We start from the raw sequence: 20,346 nt of genomic DNA, 5'->3' as shown, positions 1-20,346 counted from the left end.
CAACTGGGTTTTGAACCTAATTGAAATGAAATCCCTGCGATACAAATCTGCATTAGACTGAAACCTTCAGCCTCGCTGCAGTTATTGCCGTTGTTTGGGTTACTTATAAGGTCTGAATGACTACCCAGATGCGATGAGGAGAGAAAAACAACAACAAAAAACCCATGCCTCTCGCGTCCTCTTTGATTAATGCACGGAGTGTTAAGCTCTGACGTCCCTTACGGTGAACGCGACCTCGATTGCCTAGCAACATTCACCAATCATTTTCCAGGTATAGCGAACCGTGTCCTCAGTGATCATGAGTACCTGCTCATACTGACACGGGCCTCCAGCCTGATAACGACGGAGAATCTGACCCATTTCCTGTCATCTCGGTTTAGAGGCACACGTGACAAAAACCCGCCTTCATCTGGAATTCAGAACTACCGTGAGCAGCAGAGCGGAAGTTTGCATTCAACACTCAGACCCAGCTTCAATCTGCCGCAGTTTCATGCATAAAATTGCTTGGCCAGGGGATGTAGGCGTGTGAGTTAAAGCTGCCGCTTCTTTTCACACTGAAGTTCACAAGGTGCGCTTGAACAGGCAAAGAGTTGGAGGAAAAAACAGCTTGCAGCAAGAGAATGCTGCTGTTGTCTAATTGACCTTTAGGTGTCACCGGTGAGCAACGAGACACTGTTTTTGGATGCACATTCCGAGGTGTTTCCCTTGCTTCTGATAACTGTTGGTTATCATGCTTCACAAACCGCAAACCTACATCCTCTGGTAATAATTTTGGCTTCACTTTTAAAGATTAATATATATTTTACTGGAGGTGTACATATTTAGCCAGAAAGGATTTGTGTAACAGACAAAATGGGGAAAAAGGCAACGATATTGCAACTTAGGGTTGAGGTGAAGAAGGGCTAGGCGTGGGGCGTGGACTATCTGCCTTCAAATAAGTTAAAAATCAGTTGCACATCTGACTCACTTGTGAAAAAAGTAAAAATTAATTTTGTTTAATTTAGCTATGTGAATTAAAAGTACATTGGTGAATCAAAGTATATGACATTCGAATATTAATCAGAGAACAACGGTCGCTAAATCTTTATGACAATAATGCACTCTCATATTCCGGCAAATAAGAATTTTGGGGAAATGTGTATCCGTTTGGAATATTCTCCTCCGATAACTGTCGTACAAGAACTCCCTCTAGTGGCAGCAAGGAGAAGTGAAGGTGAAAGCGAATGAGAACTGGACATAATGTAATCCCCTAGTTTCATGGCCGTGAGAGGGTGCTCCGTCTCATCCTGACTGCACTAGAGTGGGCAGTGCTTGGTAACACAGATGGTGACTGTGAGAACCCACCCACAGACTATGCATCACTTTATTTGTACTGCTGCATCTGGGATTTTGGCAAATGTCTTTATTTGTCCACATCACATTTCATGTACAAGTAATGTTGCATCTCCTGCTCCTTCTCAGAAGATTTTTTTTAAATATAGAAAATCATCCATTGTTTTATGCACTCTAGCCTGAACATAACAAACCAAAAAAAGGAAGAAATAAAAAATATATATAGAAAAGCCCACATGATCTGTCCTTTAAAGGGGTGAATCCAAGATCAAGTATTCCGCCTCAAGAACACAGTTTTTAAAACGTTATACTCTTTTACATTTTGATGGTATGTTTCAAAGGCATAAATTACTCATTTATAGAGCATATTGAATTTCTTCTGTGCTTCCCTCAAGGAATGTAGAGAAAAGTGCTTGAGTCAAGGTGTCAAATGTTAAACATGGCTATCCGTGTGAACTAGGATGATGTAAAAAGACAAAGAGCTTCCCAGCAGATCACTTCAGTATGCTTTGAATGCCTCAGGAAGAAGTTATAAAAATGTATGTACTATGGCGCCACCTGTAGGAATAACTAATAATAATAATAATAATAATCTCTGCCTGCTTCTTCATAGTCGTAGCAGCAGTAGTAGCAGCAGCAGTACAGTAGCAGTAGTAGCATTAGTTAAAGTAGTAGTGTTTTCCTTGATCTTTTGGCCATTAGAAGGACTTGTAATGCTTACATCATCCATATTGTGTAATCTCAGCTTGCAGTTCTCTCATTTGGGATGGGACCCCAGCGCCCGCAGGTTCAAAGTCTAAACGTCCAAAAAAAACAAAACAAAAAAAACAGCCCATCAGGCTGTCAGCAAAGAATAAACAGGATTACACAAATAGATGCTCCTAGAGTAATTATCATCCTTTTAACTCTTCCTTTAGAGCCAATATTATAGTTCTAAATGATCTGTTTGCAGTATACCTTAGCTTTTATTAGGCCAAAAAATAAGCCCAGGTCTCATTTTATGACTCTTTACAAGCAGTGGAACAGTAAACTTCCAACTTATTAGAACAAACAATGAGGAGATATTAAAGTCACAGTAGGCAGGTAAAAATGCAGACTGGCATCGACAGCGGAGGTACTCCTTGCTATACTGTACACCACAGGTGTCAAGCTCTGGTCCTGGAGGGCCTCAGTGTCCGCTGGTTTTTGGGGGTGTTCTCAGCGCAAGCGTTTCATTTAAGTCATTGATTGGCTAAGGAGTCCACACGCCATGTTCTCAAAGCCTTAATTGGTGGCTGATTGAAAGGAAATCACAAAAACCTGCAGACACTGCGGCCCCCTTGGGATTCAGTTCAATGCCCCTGCTGTACAAAAAAGTTCTCTGTTTTTTATGAGTTCACTTATCAGTTCATTTAATGACAAACACACTGTAAACATAGATAGTTTTGGATACAACCCACGTTTTTTTAAAATTTAGAAATATAAGGAAGTGTTTAATGACATGTTTTTGAAATTAAGGAATGTTGATTGAATCCAGACCACAGGCTAGCCTGTTTGAAAAGACAATTCAGCTTCCTTACATCGTTTTTCTGCAGCTTTGACGAACTATTTTAGCTGCGTGTTTTGTTTTAAAATGGCTGAAGTTATTATTCATCGTTAAATAACAAATGTAATATCCAATACTTATTTAACCCTTTCACTCTGTTTGCTGACATGCACACACAGCTTAATCAACTTTATAGATTTCCACCTTAGCCATAGGACGCGAGACGATATCAAACGTGCACACAGTTAGACTCCTTTCTCGCAGTTTTAAATCTCATCAATAGCACGTTCATCTGCGTTTATTCCACGCACTGTTACTTCGCGTGATTTTCTCAAGCAAAAACAGCTATGACCTACGAATTTACACTACACGCCAACAACAAGGGATAGGCACCTGAGCGTTTTTTATTCGCTATTTATTTCAGTCACACGAGTTTTAATTAAAACCAAATCTTTGCATTAACATTACACTAAAATATACTGAAAATAAATTCACAACAAGTGAATTGCGGCTATATTCAACATGCAGCTATAGGCCTATTTACCAAACTAACTGGGCTCTGTAGGCTACACAATGTTTAACTTACTTAAGAATAAATACATAAAATAAAAAAATTCCGAAACATTATAAAGTAGTTTACAGATAGGATTAAAATTTACTGCATATCAATGTAGTAAAGTCTTCTTGCAATTCACTTTTTTTTTCGTAATTTTGTGAATGACCAGCGGATGTCTTTTGTCGCAATGTTAGCGTAAGTGGAGTCGGCACCTTTGTTTTTGATCACGCAGCATGAAAAGAGCCTTCTGTGCCTATAGTAGGTGTGCAGGGGGATTGGACATGACATTTGAATTCCTTGCAAAGCCTCGCTCCTCGAAAAACAGCAACTTGTAATGAATGAATGACCACCCGCCAACATCCACAATAGATCCATGCCCAATGTTTTTTTAATTAATTTTTTTAATTATGATTATTAAAAAAAAATACATTTTCTGTACCCTATTTTATTTGGCGTAACGACGTTCATAAAGGACAACGCTTTGAGCATTTTGTGATTTTAAGGGATATATTTGTTGATGATTACCCCTCAGATGGCCTTGCTGTGACGCAGGAAGGTAAGTTGATATTCTCAGATAATTTGGCCCTAGTTCAGATCGAAGACCATTTTAAATAACAAACCACAAAAGAAACTTTAAAATCTTCGGTTCACCCATGACTTTTGAAAGACCAAAGCCTTAGCCAGTTTTCTGATGTAGAAAACTCAGCTTATAGGGGTTGCTTTAAGCAAAGTCAGCTTATAGGGGTTGCTTTCTTGATGTCTTCCATGTAATCAAAATAGTTTTATATGGCTGCCTTCTTATTTAGGTTACTGAATTTTCTGTTATTTTTATTTCATTCACAAATTATTAACTAATCACATGTATGGGCTTCTACGCGGTTTAACCCATCATATGTTGGAAGAAGACTACTGGACTCCCTTCTCAGACAATAAATCACCGGTGCGCGTGAGCTGTTCGTGGTTTTAATGGTACTTAAGACCTATTTTCGTGCTCTCAAAGCTGGCGTGGCTAAGGATTATTTTAAAATAGCCTAATTGCTAAAAAAATAAAAATCAAGACTGGTAGCTACACATGACGATCCGCGGAAGCAGAAATCTGCAGAGTCTTGCGACTTTTTATAACCTTTAAAATGTATATGTTTCAAGAACACGTTTAAGCTTTATGTGATAAGGATTTTGGGGTAAATAAGTTCACATCATTCTCTGTCTCTTTCTCTCTCTCACACAGACACACAAACATACACACACACACAATATATAAAGATAAAAAGAAATCTACAAACTTTTTATCGTATCGTTCGAAAAGTTTATTTCCAAGACTGGACTACAAAATAAAAATTATATAACTACAAATTGGAACACATACTGGCAACACTAGATTGTCATGTTTCACTGATTTTACCCGTAAAATCATTTATCTGTAATATTCTTTTGCGTAAAACTGAAAGATATTTGAACAACCTATGAAAGAGTTGCCTACAGCATAATTTCAAATAGAATTAATAATCAACCCACGGACCGCTGTTTCGTTCACAGAACTGAGATTGAAAACATTAAATATACGTATTGTATTATTTTTTTATTATTAATTAAAAAATATATATATTGTAATATCCGCGATGAACAACTGTATTAAAATCCAGGATAAATATTCAAACATTTTCGCATACTGCCCTCATCAGCGAAATCACATAATAAAGCAAAGTAAATGAGTAAAAATAAGACTAAGGCAATAACGAACAAGCAGAAACAGTCCAAATATTTGTCCTTACATTGTCTGGGTGACACCTAACACGATAAACTGAAACGTGTCCTTCTTTTACTAACTGATTAACCCCTTAGTAGTAAAGGAAACATTTATATTTTACACTTCAGTGGCACTGTCTCCAAGTGGCAATTAAGCAACAAATGTCACCCCTTTTGTTAGATGTCGACACTTTAATTGTGGCAGGGTTGAGCGAGACACAGAGGGGGAAACCGCCAAACCATGTCGATCCTTTAACCCAGCTTGTAAAATGTGTGTTTACGTTTCTCAGGTTGAACAGACACCTATATGTAAGGAGGGATTAAGCACATACAGGTCAGCTGCGCCTGACTCTCCATATGTACCCACAGCAGAACGCCTATCATTCCCAATCCAAGCGCAGCTTCTGACATTAATGTGTTTTATTCGGTTTTATGTCGCGCTGCCGGACAGCTAGCCTCACATTTCTCCTCAGCAGAGGTGCCCGGCGCGTCAGGGGTCATTGAAGTAAGCCAGCCGTTTCTACAACTTTTTGAGTAATTTGGGGGCCATGCCATTATTGGCTCTTTTCTTTGTCAAATAAGAGAATTCTCTCTCTCTGTCTGTCTGTCTGACTGCCTGCCTGTTTGTCTCTTTCTCTGTCTGTCTGCCTGCCTGCCTGCCTGCCTGTCTGTCTGTCTGTCTCACCAACATAAACATATGCCGCTTCATGCCTGTCTCAAGAATATTTAACCATTTTTTACTCCTTGGTGTGATTTACTCAGAAGTGTTGTATTATTTTCTAAATAATATTACAAAGCACCACAGCAACTAATAATAATAATAACAACAACAACAACAACAACAACACAGAAGTATTGTTATGGTTTTGTAACACCTAATACAATTACTAGTGCTGCTTTTTAGTATTTTCTCAAAGCTCATATAGTGCTGGCTTGAAACAAACCTTGAAATAACTGATTATAGCTCATCTTAATGCTTATGCAGAATAGTATGCTTAAATTCCCAAACCATCTCACGGTCATATTTATCAAGGTTACTCTTGAGTCTTGAGTTTCTAACCACAACCCTACCAGACAGCCAAATACGAATTCTTGGAAGTGCAGTACATGGTAAATATAAATAATTATTATTTAAAAGAAAGGTACACTTAAATAAATTTAATATTATTCAAACATTCAATTTTCTCATTTTCTTAATCTTAAAAAGAGAAAAATACATACAGTTAAGTATGACAATTATAATTCATACTTAAACTCATCCAACATTCCATACACATGCCAAGAACTAAAACCTTTGCACTCTATTTGTTTGAAAGATTTCAACAATTATGGATCCATATTGTTTTCTCTCTGGAAAAAGAAAAAAAATGTCCAGTGTGTTTGAGTCTGGGATTGAAGATGCATTTACTTTGAGATGATTTGATACTCTGAAAGTGTAACACAGATCAAGTTCACCTGAACTTTAAAAATACAAATGTATCATAAATGTATTCTTACAATCAAGTATTTACTATTTAATAATTGTGTGAATGATATGTACATTGGTTCACAGTTTCCATATCAAAACATTTTTATTTAAAAATGCAAAGTGGGTTAATATGCAGAGTGAATATCTAAATTTAAATTTGTTAGGTTATTTTGCGGTTTGGGAGAAAAAGTATGGGCTATAATAATAATAAAAAAACCCCACTTAGCTTTAAATGTGACATCTCTATTTCTCATTTTAAGTATAGCTATATTTTCCTCGAATGGTTCACTCTCTTAATAATAAAAAAAAAAAACTGGAATTGAAATGATAATAAAGCACTTTAAAAGTATTAGATTCAGGGACTATTTTCATTGCTGTACCCTAGATGGAAGCTGAAGTGGTAAACACGCACTTTATCGCTGTCAAAAGAAATGGGTTGAGGTCACAACTACAGAGGGGGCACGAGGAGCTCAGAACGGATAGGCAGAGACCTCGCGTGACAAGACGGAGGAAAACACGAAGCTCCGGTGCAGCTAGCTGTCCTCGAGGCATGCATTAAAACGGGACTCTTTCATCTTTTATGTAGCTTTTTGGTTAACTTGCACTACCCCTTTCCGTCCAATCGCATCAGGTCTACTGTACCTCAGTCAAGTGTAGCACTTAAGGTATAGATATCCCTGAGTTCGTCTAAATCCATAAACTAGACTGAGGCAAACGTTAGTAAAGCAAATAGGTCTGTGAATGGCCGTGACTTGTTCAGTTATTGGTTTAATTTCACAGGTTAAGAGTCAGATAAATTCTAAAAGACAAACTTCAAAAATATTCAGTGGGAAATCTGTAATGGTCAGATATTGAATCAGCCAACATTTATGGCCTGTTTCACATACTACAGCTGCTTAGTCCTTTTAAATGAGATCCTCCGTTTTCTTTTATTTTACTAGGCTTGGAAGACAAGGTCTCCACCTGAAAACCTTGTTAGAAGGCCAACAACAGAGAACATTATTAAACCCCTCATCTTCTTTCACTGCTACTTTTCAAACCTTCATGGACAATTTGGCATGTTTCTAGAGCTACGTGGTATAGGTCAAGAGTATTATTGCGTAATTAGTGTTAAATATGATGAACCACTATTCAAATATACTCTATAACCACTAATCGTTCACAGGTTTTGGCCAGTCGTCTGAATTCCTATCTGTAGGCTAAATGGAAAAACGTGGAACTACAGTCATATTCCCAGAGCACACCCAGGAATTTCAATAGAAAAAGAAAATAGAAATTAAAAAGTTCCTTCTGCAAAGGCAATTATGCACGCATTCAATACTTAATATTATTGCGGCTGGACGGAGAAGGCAGGAGTATTGGCCTTTAATATTTTGACTCCACAATCCTTGAAATGAATGAAAATGAACTGGCACGTGCGATTAAAGAGGGGGAAAAGCGGAAATGAATACCGGACAGTGGCTCGATATCATACAATCTCGCGCAGTTACAGAATCCAGACAGAGCAAGGACTATTTCAGGAAATGCGGTGCCAAGTGGAGTCTCATTATATGTATTTTAGGTTTTCTCCAGCTGCAATAATTTCAAAATCCATCGAGTGCAGTCTTCTTGAAAAATGTTGGCATCGGAGAGCAAAATATGTTCAGTAACTTAATGCCATAATTTCGATAACGATCTAGACTAAATCGGAAGTATAAACTGCAAGACAACACATATTTTAATAGTGCATTTATGAAGCACAGACGCATGTACACACACTGCAATTCAAACAATGAAAACAAACCACTGTGGCTTTAAAGCGTCAGTATTTTATCACTATGATTTAAAAATATAAACAGCAGTACATCCACGCTTGATAATGTTTTATTTCTTCTGAAATTTGCACTTTAAGAAATACAACATACAAGTCTTTCCCTACAGACTTACCACAGTTCACTACCTACGTGCGAGAGAAATCCGATGTTATGATTTTTTAAAGATATGTTATGGCCACATTTGTTAACTTTATGACACCTTTATGTTATTCAGTATTTGGTTAGAAAACAACACAATGTAAACACAGAGAAAATACGCGCTAAACTTGGATACTTTCAGAATCTTGCTGCCCTTCCTTCCATTTTACACAAGCTCATTGTTTATGTATATGGTGCATTAAAATGCAACCACTAAAGCCAGCAAGGACTTTTTTCACAGGTCAGTGCATTGTGGATCCCATGAGTTCCGTTTTGTTTTTTTGCTTGTGTGGCTTTTAGATTGTATATAATAGCTAGGAGAAAGTGTGCTGACATTAAACGAGTTTTACCATTTGTTTTAAAGTCTTGAAAAGTGGTCCGGTTGCGACTTTAAAATCGGCAAGAGAGCAATTGCCGACTGAATATCCAGCCGTATTATCTTAATTCGTGAAGGTGAAAGTATGTCTTTCCGTGACTAATTTAGAACTGATTCGTGGCCACTGGTTTGATTTTACAGACCAAATAGAGTGGGTTTTTGGTGAAAAACAATGACGGGAATCGCGTCTAGCTTTGTACTCGATCCCTACAGAAAACGTTGGGCACGTGCAATATGGCCAGCCTACTGATGTACATGACAGACTGACTTCCACCAGGAGGACAGCGAACATACAACCCAGCTGCCTTCTCAGCACACCTCCGCAGTCCTCTCCTTTCTTGATTACACGGAGTTGAGTTTTTACAGTTATCAGCTGTACACAATAAAATGTCCTGTGTCAATTAAACTCTAACAGTGTTAAGTCAACTCTAGCAGATACAAGTTGGTCCCACTCTGGACCAAATGTTATCTATTAGAGCTGAACTAACACCGTTAGAGTTGAATTAAAACTGGACAATTTACTGTATGGGTAGAGCATAGCCTATATACGTTCATCCGAGGTGAACTCTGTGAGTAGGCAGATAGTTTCTTTTCGAAGTTTGAAAAAACAAACATTTTCTTGGGGATAATAAATATAACATAAGTACTAAGAAAAAATAACCGCAACATGAATAGTTATGTAAAGCTTATTTGAGTTTTTAAACCTTAAACGAATCTGAATGTTAAAAAAACGCTGTCGCTAAATTATAAATCAGATGTCCTGAATAGCCGGAGAGATTGTGGTTCTTGAAAATTAAACAGAGTATAGATTGTGTAAAGGAAGCAGACAGAAATAAGATATAGCCTAGCTATTTTTGCCAGTTCTATGTTTGTAAATTTTCTCCGAAAAATAGAACAGAAGAGAACGACAAAACAGCTTAATAAAGAAGAATATTGATATTAAAAAAACCTAAATTAAAACTTGAGTTTAAATATTCGGCCAGTCATCAAGATTTATTCATCACAAATTACTTCCGCCATTTGTGTGCAAGTTCAACCACACAAAAACACACAGCTACTATTACTAAATGTGGCCTACGACAACTACAAGTACGATTACATTAACACAGCCAACACATGGGTCTCGGTACTTGCTATATGTCCATTACAGCGATGGTATAGCTGAACGCAAATATAACTTGGAACAGATTCCAGTAGGCTACTGCACACAGATGTGATTTCCCATACGCGCATTTAGCTAGGTCCCTCACCTATTTAGACGTGTTCATTTTCCTCCAGAATCACGCAATAAAATGTCAGCATGTTGTAACTCTCCTGCCGGGTCTGTAAGATTGTCGGTGTCTCTGAACTTACTTGAAGTTGAGGTAAACCATATATTCCTCAATCCTCAATAACTTCATAACCATCATAAACCATGCGCTATTTACAAAACGCATGCAAACATGGTGATGGGCCAAGAAGTCAATCATGCAGAGCCACTGTAGCACGTCCTCGCAACTCCAACTAAAAAAATTATGCTTAAACTCCCATGTCACATAGTAAAAAATAAATAAATAAGTAATAATAATAATAATAAATATAAGTAATTTGTCTAATAATAATGTACTCACTCACTGGCAGCCTCACAATCATATTGTGTCAATGGACACAAATCTTTGTGCTGAGCCCTGCTATGGTTAAAAAGTCAACCTTTTTCTCTCCACTGTCTGCAGCTGACAAGTCTGTCCTGACAGGGGTTAACCCGCCATGAAGGGGTTAAACAAACGGTCATTTGTATTTTGTGCCCTTCAGACTTTGAAGAGAAACTCTTTTGGATGCATATCTAGCCCCATAAAAAAAACGGGAACTTCAAATTCACTTAAATATATTTCATATTTGCGTTCAATAATTTTAGATTTTGGCTCTCCGGGGAATAATGTATAATTCACTAATGGCACAAACTGACAAATGCGTCTAGGCCCGTCTTCCCAGATTGCATTCGAGGGGCAGTGACGTGAAAGTAGAAATGGACTCAAGTCGAAAACGTAGGCCTACGCGTCGCTTTCGGTTACCGTGATTTGAGATGTCCTGCTGAGACGCCGAGAGGAAACGCAGATTAGGGAACAGTTTTTTTTTTTTTTTTTTAAGAAAAAGGTTGTGCTTCAAGAAATGTGGCTCCATACCTTGGCTGGCTTCATTAAACAACAGGTGAGGTGTCTGAAGCTGGGGTGTTTTACTGCAGCACTGCAATATATGCAATATAAGGGGGCGACATAGCTCAGGAGGTAAGACCGATTGTCTGGCAGTCGGAGGGTTGCCGGTTCAAACCCCGCCCTGGGCATGTCGAAGTGTCCTTGAGCAAGACACCTAACCCCTAACCCCTAACTGCTCTGGCGAATGAGAGGCATCAATTGTAAAGCGCTTTGGATAAAAGCGCTATATAAATGCAGTCCATTTACCATTTACCAATATACCTACACGATAAGTGTAAACACACATACCAAGTGCACAGTGAAATGTCCAGTGCTAATTCAACTCTTAACAGATAACATTTGGTCCCACTCTGGAATGTGGGACCAAAGATTATCTATTATGAGCTGAATTAACTATTAACCCTGTCAGATTCAAATCAACACTGTGTTCAATTAACACAGTGTTGAATTAACACTGTTAGAGTTGAATTAACACTGGACAGTTTACTGTGTGGCTGCTTGTCTGCAGGATGCTCATTCGCTGTTGCTGATCTCGCAGGAGTGTCCTATTGGACTTGTAGAGGAACAGATGAGATGCAATTTAATTTGATGAACCATTAATAAAGCAACAAGAGTTAAATTAACACTGGACATTTTACTGTGCAGCCATATTTCATAAAGTGAATAAATGTTAATGTGCTTATGGCAAAAACTCCTGATCTGTCACATGCATAACCTTAAAATCTCGCAAAGAGGTTAATTATGTAAAATCCCACTTAAGGGATTGGAGCCAGTAATTGGCTAGATTATATGCCTTGTGAGCCATTTTATTGCTCATAAGTGCATTCATTTGTTTTTTAGGAAATCCATTTCTCCTGATCTCTTAATTGTTTAATCTTCAAAGCTGGCGTCTATGGCATGCAGGATTGTTGTGTAACGGCAAACATAACTATTTAACCCAAGCTGTGGCTAAAACAAACCACAAGTGTGTTCCGAATGTAATGTCTCATATGTGACTTCAATCTGGTTAGATCACATGGCTTGGGGATATTTGCCGGATTTACAACCTTTTACTGACAAGGTGATTTGCCTGACAGGCCAAGAGGACAAAGAACTATTCGACAACAGAACTATTATTCCATTCATTCTATTTAATATTCAGAGCAATGCGGTGAAGTGGTGGAACCTAAATTGGGGAAACAAACAATTCATGATTGATTCATTGAGTCATAAATTTATTGATTGATTCAATAATTTTCCTGTAAAAAGTACATTTTAAGAGGGTAATATACAGCAACAATTCCAGATTTTATGATGTAAGGAACCAGCGACCATAACTTAAAAAAAAAAAAACTGACAGATTATGGTAAGTACCTCTTGTGCTGCAATAAGTTCAACATGAAAATATAATCAGGAATATATTTCACAATTGAGCATTGTTAAAATACATATTGCAATATCAGAAAGCAGCAGTCATTTGTGTATTTACCCATACATTTAAAAGTGATGTAGAATTCTGAAAATATATTTTATTTCTATACATCAATATATTGCATTTCCATAAGGATTTTCTGAGAGCGACAGCAACACCCATGCAGCATTGAAATAAGATGTGATCATGACAGAGAGAAAGAAAAAGTAAGAGAGAGAGAAAAACAGAAAGAGTGCTATGTAATACAGACATTGGGACATGACTGAGGCTGTACCTTCTGGTTGACTGCATTATCAAAGACATTTCCAGGATATCTGAGACCCCGGTGGCTTTTGAATGGATGTGTAGTATCTGGGCTATGTCAGTGACCTTTGAACGGCAAAACTAAGCACTGACCTATTATCTTTCACACAGCTTACAATAATGATGGGAGAGATGACAAACCTTGGAAATCCTCCATTATAGACGAGCCATTTACATGTTCAGGCTTGACATTGTAATGCTATGTAATGCTAATGATGAGGGACTCAAATGGCCCACAACCCTCTACGTGAACATATTCAAGGAGGTCCCCTGCACTGAACAGATGAGCGTCTAAGAATGTTAGCATGAACACGGAGCAAATTCTTAATTTATGTCTAAATGGATCTAAATGCATTAATGGCAGTGGTCATCTTGTAAACCTATATATCAGATGCCAATTTAAAATAATTGAAATCCAAAAAAAAATGCTGCAGCTACTAGGGAACATGTAACTGGGGCATGTAGGTGAAGCCATGGGCATACTCGAGATGACAGAATGCAGAGTTGTTAGGAAACAATGATAGCCATTTTGGCTCTTCAGAGCTTTCTACTGAATTTGGCTCTTAAGTATTATTTTTCGACATTTTCTCATAAAATACCTTAAATATTGCCCCATATTTAATGGGAAATAAGATATAGGAAGGAAGATATTTATCATTATTGTTTTTTAAAATTTTTTTTATTCTAACACAAAGTGATCACTCACCTAAAAGGGAACCAAAGCACTTGATCTAATTCACGGATGTAGTACACTAAATTATATTTCTGTCTGTGCTGGTTCTCTATAAAACTTTACTCATAACGACGATTAAAGAAATGCAACAAGGTTCTGGTTTCCAGGTTCAAAAACATGACAGACATTTTGTTATTGCTTCACAAGACAACAAGATCCAAGCAGTCTTTGCGTATTAAGGAAACTTGTGCCCTCACATTCCAAAAGTATACGCAAAGACACAAATTAGGCCAGCTTTCACCTGGGTTTCAATCAAAGGCAATAAAACAAATCAGCTTACAAACAATGACCCAATGAAAAGGTGGGCTTTGAGTGACCGGGCTACATCAGCACAACTTTTGGACTGCCCAAAAAACCCCACCGGGTACCCCCCGGTTCTGTCCACACCTCCAAGTTCTGGTCTCATAATACAGATAATTATAATACTAATAATATAGCAGTAATTTAAAAAAAATGATAGTGGAGAAATTACACAATTCATTTCATAACAGAAATACTGTTTGCACTACTGCTGTGAATACTTGTATACTGTTTGCACTACTGGTGTGAATACCCTCATGTATATCCCTGCAGAGCAACCAAACCTACTGCAAACATATTCTTCAAACGTTTTTAGCGCGCCTCTCTCTTTCTGGACTGCTGAGGCCCCCCCGCCAGCCCGCCACTGAGAGATGAAGGCGATCCCAGAACTTTCAGGAGCTTTACAGGTTTAACATTCAATTAATGCTCACTTTATTCAGCACAAAACCTCTGCGCGGCAGCAGCACAAAGTCTGCCCAGGAATGTTGACCTCTGCTAATGCTAGCTAATGCTAGCTAACGGAGTGCCAACATATTAAGTCCTCAGCAGCAAAAAATAAAAATTAAAAATAAAATAAGTTTGACTAAATAACTTCATTATTTACAAAGCGGGAGTATAATCAACAAGGAAGTGGTTTTTCAACGGCTAGACTAGCATTGATTAAAATGTGAGTTTCCAATTGGTTTTATGGAGAAACAGAACTGTACTTACTGACTTCATATTAATTATATGTGCAATTTTTAAAAAGCATGTACAAAATGTGTAAATGTATTTAAGGAAGGTTTGTTTTTTCAAAACTAAATTTTTTAAATTTATCTCAGCAACTGACTTAACTGTTATATGTTATAGGTGTAGTTGTGTCAGAAGGTTATCTACCATGTACTTTCAAATGTTACAATACAAATTGTTGTTTGTAAGGTTGCTAGGTTAACCTTGCACTTATGGATTGCAAGTGTGCGTCCTTGGTGATACCACATTTTAGTAAATAAAATAATAAAATTAAAAAAAAACTAAATAATAAACGGTGAACGGAAAGGGAAGGTGAAATACAGCGGAATGAGATGCCAATTTGTGCATTACTCTTATTTCGCCAGCAGATGGCGTGTCAAGCCAAACCACTTCCCGTATAAATTTGTCCAATGACCCCTCCTGAGACTCGATAAAATATGTGTGGATTGAAAACATTTCAAGATGTATCAGTGCAATGAAAAGCACATTCACACAAGTAACAAGCCTGACATTTCACTGATAAATAATATCTTAAATTCTTAGATCAATGCAAGTGAATCTGAGTCATTGGTAATCTTTAGATGATTTTGTCACAGCCATCGAATGGGGGCCAATTAATGAAAAATATAAGCATTCACAGAACAACTGGCCGCTAAAGCAGGCAACAGAAAAACGGCATTTCATCATTTCAACGTTTACAGTTTATTTTTTGTACAAGGGACAGCACGGATGATGCAATAGAGAGCTGTGTCCAACATTTAGGATCTCCTTTCTTGAGTAAGTAGCTTTGGATAAGAGCATCAGCTAAATGCCTGTAATGTAAGGTAAGTATTATTTTAAAGGTTGCTGCAGAACAGCTGTTGCAGTTGTAATACAGTTATTATAAAGACAATAAACAAAAACAATATGTGAAGGACAGTGAATAGAATGTAATATTTTCACTGAGAGTAAAGAAATTAAATGGGTTCCCGTTGACTACAGAACGCTCATTGTGTGCATTGCAATGATTCCACACATTGACCAAAGTAATACTCTTGAACCATTAAATGGCTAACATAAAAAATTATGAAAAAAGATAATCAAACTAAAGCAATAATTTATGACAAAGGTTAACATATTTTAATGCTAATGTTTTTTCTGCATTTTTTCATTTTCCAATGAATACTACTACAATGTATAGCAATAATAATAATAATAATAATAATTATTATTATTATTATCATCATCTAATTTTGGTTGGATGTTTCTCTATTTAAATCCGCAAATGAACTAGCAGTCTTCAAGAGAAACATTATTAATGATATTCTCAGTTTTAATTTGATATTATTATTGTTGTTGTTGTTATTATTATTATTGCTGCAAAATTTAGTTCACAATGTTTTGTCGAATAAAAAAGTTTTGTGAACAGAATAATTTCATGCACACAGCTAGGTTTACCAAAAAATTTTAATAATCTGAAGCAAAATATCAAACCCAAGGAAAAAGCTTACACCGGTAATCTTTTTTTCCTATAATGAATAACTTCTGAAACCAGTAAGAGAGTATAAAATGTAACACAATTCTCCTAGAATTACAAAATAACTTGATAAAAAGTGTATCGTACATATGGCAACCAACAGAAACATTTTGAATACAAGATGGCAAGGCACGTGAACGCAGATATTTTTTTGCTTGCAGAATTACTGTTTATTTAGACCTAGAACAAAAAAAGTTGCACTCTAAAACTCCTTTCGGATGGTTCTACGCAGTAAAATGTCCACAGTCAATTCAACTCTAACAGTGTTTATTCAACTCCTAACAGATAACTCTCTAGAGTGGGACCCAAGTGGTATCTGTTAGGAGTAGAATGAACACTGTTAGAGCTGAATTAACACCGGACATTTTACTGTGTAGGAATCCTGTACCCCATGAAAAGCAACTGTATGACACAGAGCCCACTGCAAAAATATATGACGCTGACGATATTCCGCCCTGTCAATCACACATTTTGGGACCCATCCAACCTGAATCATCCACTTTCACCACATTAGCAGCGTATCCGGATATCTTATTACTAACTAATGTCCACCATTACATGATCACAGAGGAGTGTCACTAAAAACGCGTCGTCAGAAAATAGTTTGTGTTGTTAATCCGCATAGTCCCACTAGTCCCATTTCGTTTGTAGTGATGAGTATAAAGAATTTATAGGTCATCTTCCACAATAATACAAGTTTAGTAATAAATGCACGATCTCACAACGCAGTCCTGTGTGAGCTTTCCATTTTTAAGACAGTAATTTTATCCTATCTTAAGGACAGCACTGACTAGTTGTATGTACTTACATAAAAACAAAAGGGAAAGTATGTTGTGCTTTCGTCCGGTTGGTTTAAACAACATCGTTAATAATTTAACTAAGCTCGATGTTATTTCCAAAATATTCGGCTCATTTTGAAGGCTGATGCCATCGCGTAGCCTATAGGCATACGTCAATTATGGAATTATCACCGTCCAGTTCATCTCTGAGAAACATGCTGATGCTCCTGAAATTAATGAGGCAGTATTCGCGTCACACATTTAAAAAAATCACCTTAGGAAATCTGTGTATCGGTCCAACCACCATTAATTGCATTACATCATGTAAGCATATTGGAAAAAATACATTCAAATTAAAATGGGCATTCAAATAAAAAAACATTCAAATTAAAATCGGAGATGAGGACAAAATGTAAAGTTAGACACATACGGCACAACATGGTCCGCCTGTCATTTTTGTAAACACAGGACGGGGGGACGCAAATGGCCAATAGGAGGTCGCCTTCCGTATCGTATTCCGTGAAAGCCCTTTCTTTACTGACATGGAATCCGAGCCTAAGATACCGCCATCTCTACTTTGATTTGCTCTCTAATTGACCTAAATATAAGACATTCGACTGACAGGGTTCTTCTAACCCCACGACACACTAACAGAGAGGTGAACCCACTACAAGTATTTCCCCCAGTTTCTTGAGGAATCCTATTTGCTTTTCTGGTCGTCCAATCACAGAATGCTATTCGTTTCACTAGCTTTGCCTTGTACTTATCCGTTGCCGATATCTCCCAGGATCTAAGGCTCGGGATGACCTGGCTTTTTCGAGGGGTTACCCACAAGAAACAAGAGAAATGATTTTTTGGATAAGACTTGACTTGCACAAAGAAATCTGCGGCTGCACCTGAACGTTGTCGAGCAAGAAATTCCTACTTGGATTTAAAAGTAAAAAAAAAAACAAAATGCTGGGCAAAGCCTTAGAACCCCCGAGTTCAACGTCATCGAGAGTTTCCTCGTTTTTCATCGAAAATTTGCTTCGCTCTAGCAAGAAAGATGGCAAGAATGATACGCAAGATAATGCAGCGGGCTGCCGCAAAGCAACTATTTTTTACAGCGAAGTAGCCGTCAGCCATTGCAATAAGGTGCGCTGTCAAGTGGCTCTCGCTGGATCCAACTCACAGGGATGTTTTGGCCATCTCTGTCATTGCGAACAGTATGGGGGAGAATCACCAAGCAAGGCTTTCGAAAAGACCGGGAGTAAGTCAACGATCTTTATTTATGTTTAGGCTACATGTAGCTAGACATTTATGGAGATAGATAAATCACAAAATCAAGCCCAAAAGGCACGCCAGTTTATAAGGGATTTTTAAAAACCATTTCACTGCGTTTTTTCTAACAATAAACAAGACGTATCACAGAAGTATGATACTTAACTGGCCTTGTTGGTTGGCAAGTAAACATCTTGCATGCGTAAACAAAACAATGTACCTGTGCATATTTTCTTGTTTTCTACACGAGATATATTACAATGCACACATTTATTGGCCTGACTTTATGAATGGAGACGTCATACCTTTCACAGTAGCTACAAAAATGCTATCAGCTTCCGTTCAGTCTCTCAGAATTCCAGAAAAACACATATGCAAGATGCTCTTTTCGCAGATCAGCTGGACTTCACAGACAAAATAAATGGCGAACAGTTTGGATTAAAACCCGTATTATTACCAGTTTTAGTTGGTATGAAGAGCCCGAAATTATGGCACTGTGACCATTAAGGCAGTACCTAATCTTTAAAAATGACACGTCTGAATCTTCACATTCATAATCGAATACGACGGTACACATATGCAGGCAACATTGGCTCTATTTCTTTTAGGCCTATAATAGCATACATATTATATGCTAAGTTGTCATTAGTATCTGTCATGTGCAAATTATTGATTAAACCATTACGCCAGTTATTGCAAATATACTACTTTTCTTCACTGCATTACTGACGTAGCCTACTCACATAAGTAAACTACGCACAGCCTATATGGACACTGTTTTGTTGTAAATTTATCATGGCTAATCATACTTGCTTTTTTTTAGGTCCGAAGCAGGACTGCGACAGTTCAGACACTGATCCCTCGTACAACCGGGATTCCCCGGTGATATCCGAATCAGCGGACGTTGGCGACGAAACAGACAGGAAAGCAGAGGGCAGCGCGGCTGGCGGAAAAGATGACGAAGCAAGGCACTCTTTCAGTGAACGACCCGACCAGGATACGTGCGAAGTGTCGGATCCGCAAACTGTGCGCAAGAAAAAGACGAGAACTGTGTTCAGCAGGAGTCAAGTCTTTCAGCTGGAGTCCACCTTCGACATTAAACGATACTTGAGCAGCTCCGAGCGAGCCGGACTGGCGGCGTCGCTTGACTTGACCGAAACGCAGGTGAAGATTTGGTTCCAAAACAGAAGGAACAAGTGGAAAAGGCAACTGGCCGCGGACATGGAAGCGGCCAACCTTTCCAGTTCGACGCAGAGGATTGTCAGGGTTCCAGTTATATACCACGAAAGCTCCACACCTACGACTCTGGGTTTCAGCATACCTCAAGTGTCGCCACCGTTAGTCGGCTTTTCAAGCACAGTGAATTACCCCATTTCACCATTTCCCCCTTCCATGTCGTTTATAAGGTCGCAAATGACAGGTCTCGTTTGAAGTTGGATGAGATTATTCGGACTGGTACATATCGGTTTACTGTTTAATCAACAGCGTGCAATAACTCACACCATGGAAAGAGCGCGTGCTACAGGAAAGAGCGCGTGCGTTTTCTGAATCCAGATGAAACAAACTGTCTTTTCTGGATCCATGAAATATACGTCTTTTATCGCAATAAATATTACTTTGGAAGAAGACTAATGAAATAAATGTTCCAGAAAGTCTAGGTTGTGTCACGCTCACGATTCAAATGCATTTTAACATGGGAAATTCCTTCTACGTTTTCCCCGTCTGTCACTTTTCCCACATTAGCTATATCAGTAACTTCAAATAAAAACACATTCATGACCTGTGTGTAAGTCGCGTTTTTCACGCCCAAATCGTCACTACTGACATAGGCTCTGCAAACTATTATCCCAACTGTAATATCCAGTTCCCACTTCCTACCTCTCCACCTTAACAACAAAGTAGCTCTGTTGGACATTCATTTGTATCTGTGTCCCCAGCGTTCTAGAGAACGAATGGGCATGTACTGGATTTCAAACTGGCTCTAACATAGCCTACTCACATTGTACACGCACAGTTTTCAAAGGAAAAATGTGTGTTTCAGACCATAATATTACTTCCTGTGATAGTTATGCTTAATGTTCAAGTTAGCAATTCATTCACAACAGTGCGTAAAGACTGCAAAGTCAACAACGCACACAACGTGACTATGGTTACTATGGTTATCTTAC

General features: G+C 38.0%; 1 protein-coding gene and 1 long non-coding RNA gene across 2 annotated transcripts in view; one reads left to right on the top strand and one right to left on the bottom strand.

Moving 5' to 3' along the window:
• The window catches only part of LOC135259966 (uncharacterized), a 63,748-nt gene that overhangs the window by 20,357 nt on the left and 23,045 nt on the right, over positions 1 to 20,346 (bottom strand). The gene's annotated exons all lie outside the window — the stretch shown is intronic.
• hmx1 (H6 family homeobox 1) lies at positions 3,846 to 19,957 on the top strand (the record flags this gene model as incomplete). The annotated part of the gene is made up of 2 exons (XM_064342007.1): positions 3,846 to 3,969; positions 19,002 to 19,957. Coding segments are annotated over 2 exons (732 nt in total), but the record flags the coding sequence as incomplete, so codon positions are not given.

This window comes from Anguilla rostrata, chromosome 7 (genome assembly GCF_018555375.3).
Source record: "Anguilla rostrata isolate EN2019 chromosome 7, ASM1855537v3, whole genome shotgun sequence".
Classification (NCBI taxonomy): Eukaryota; Metazoa; Chordata; class Actinopteri; order Anguilliformes; family Anguillidae; genus Anguilla; species Anguilla rostrata.
The sequence above is the reverse complement of the archived record's forward strand: the minus strand, read 5'-3'. Positions and strand labels throughout refer to the sequence as shown.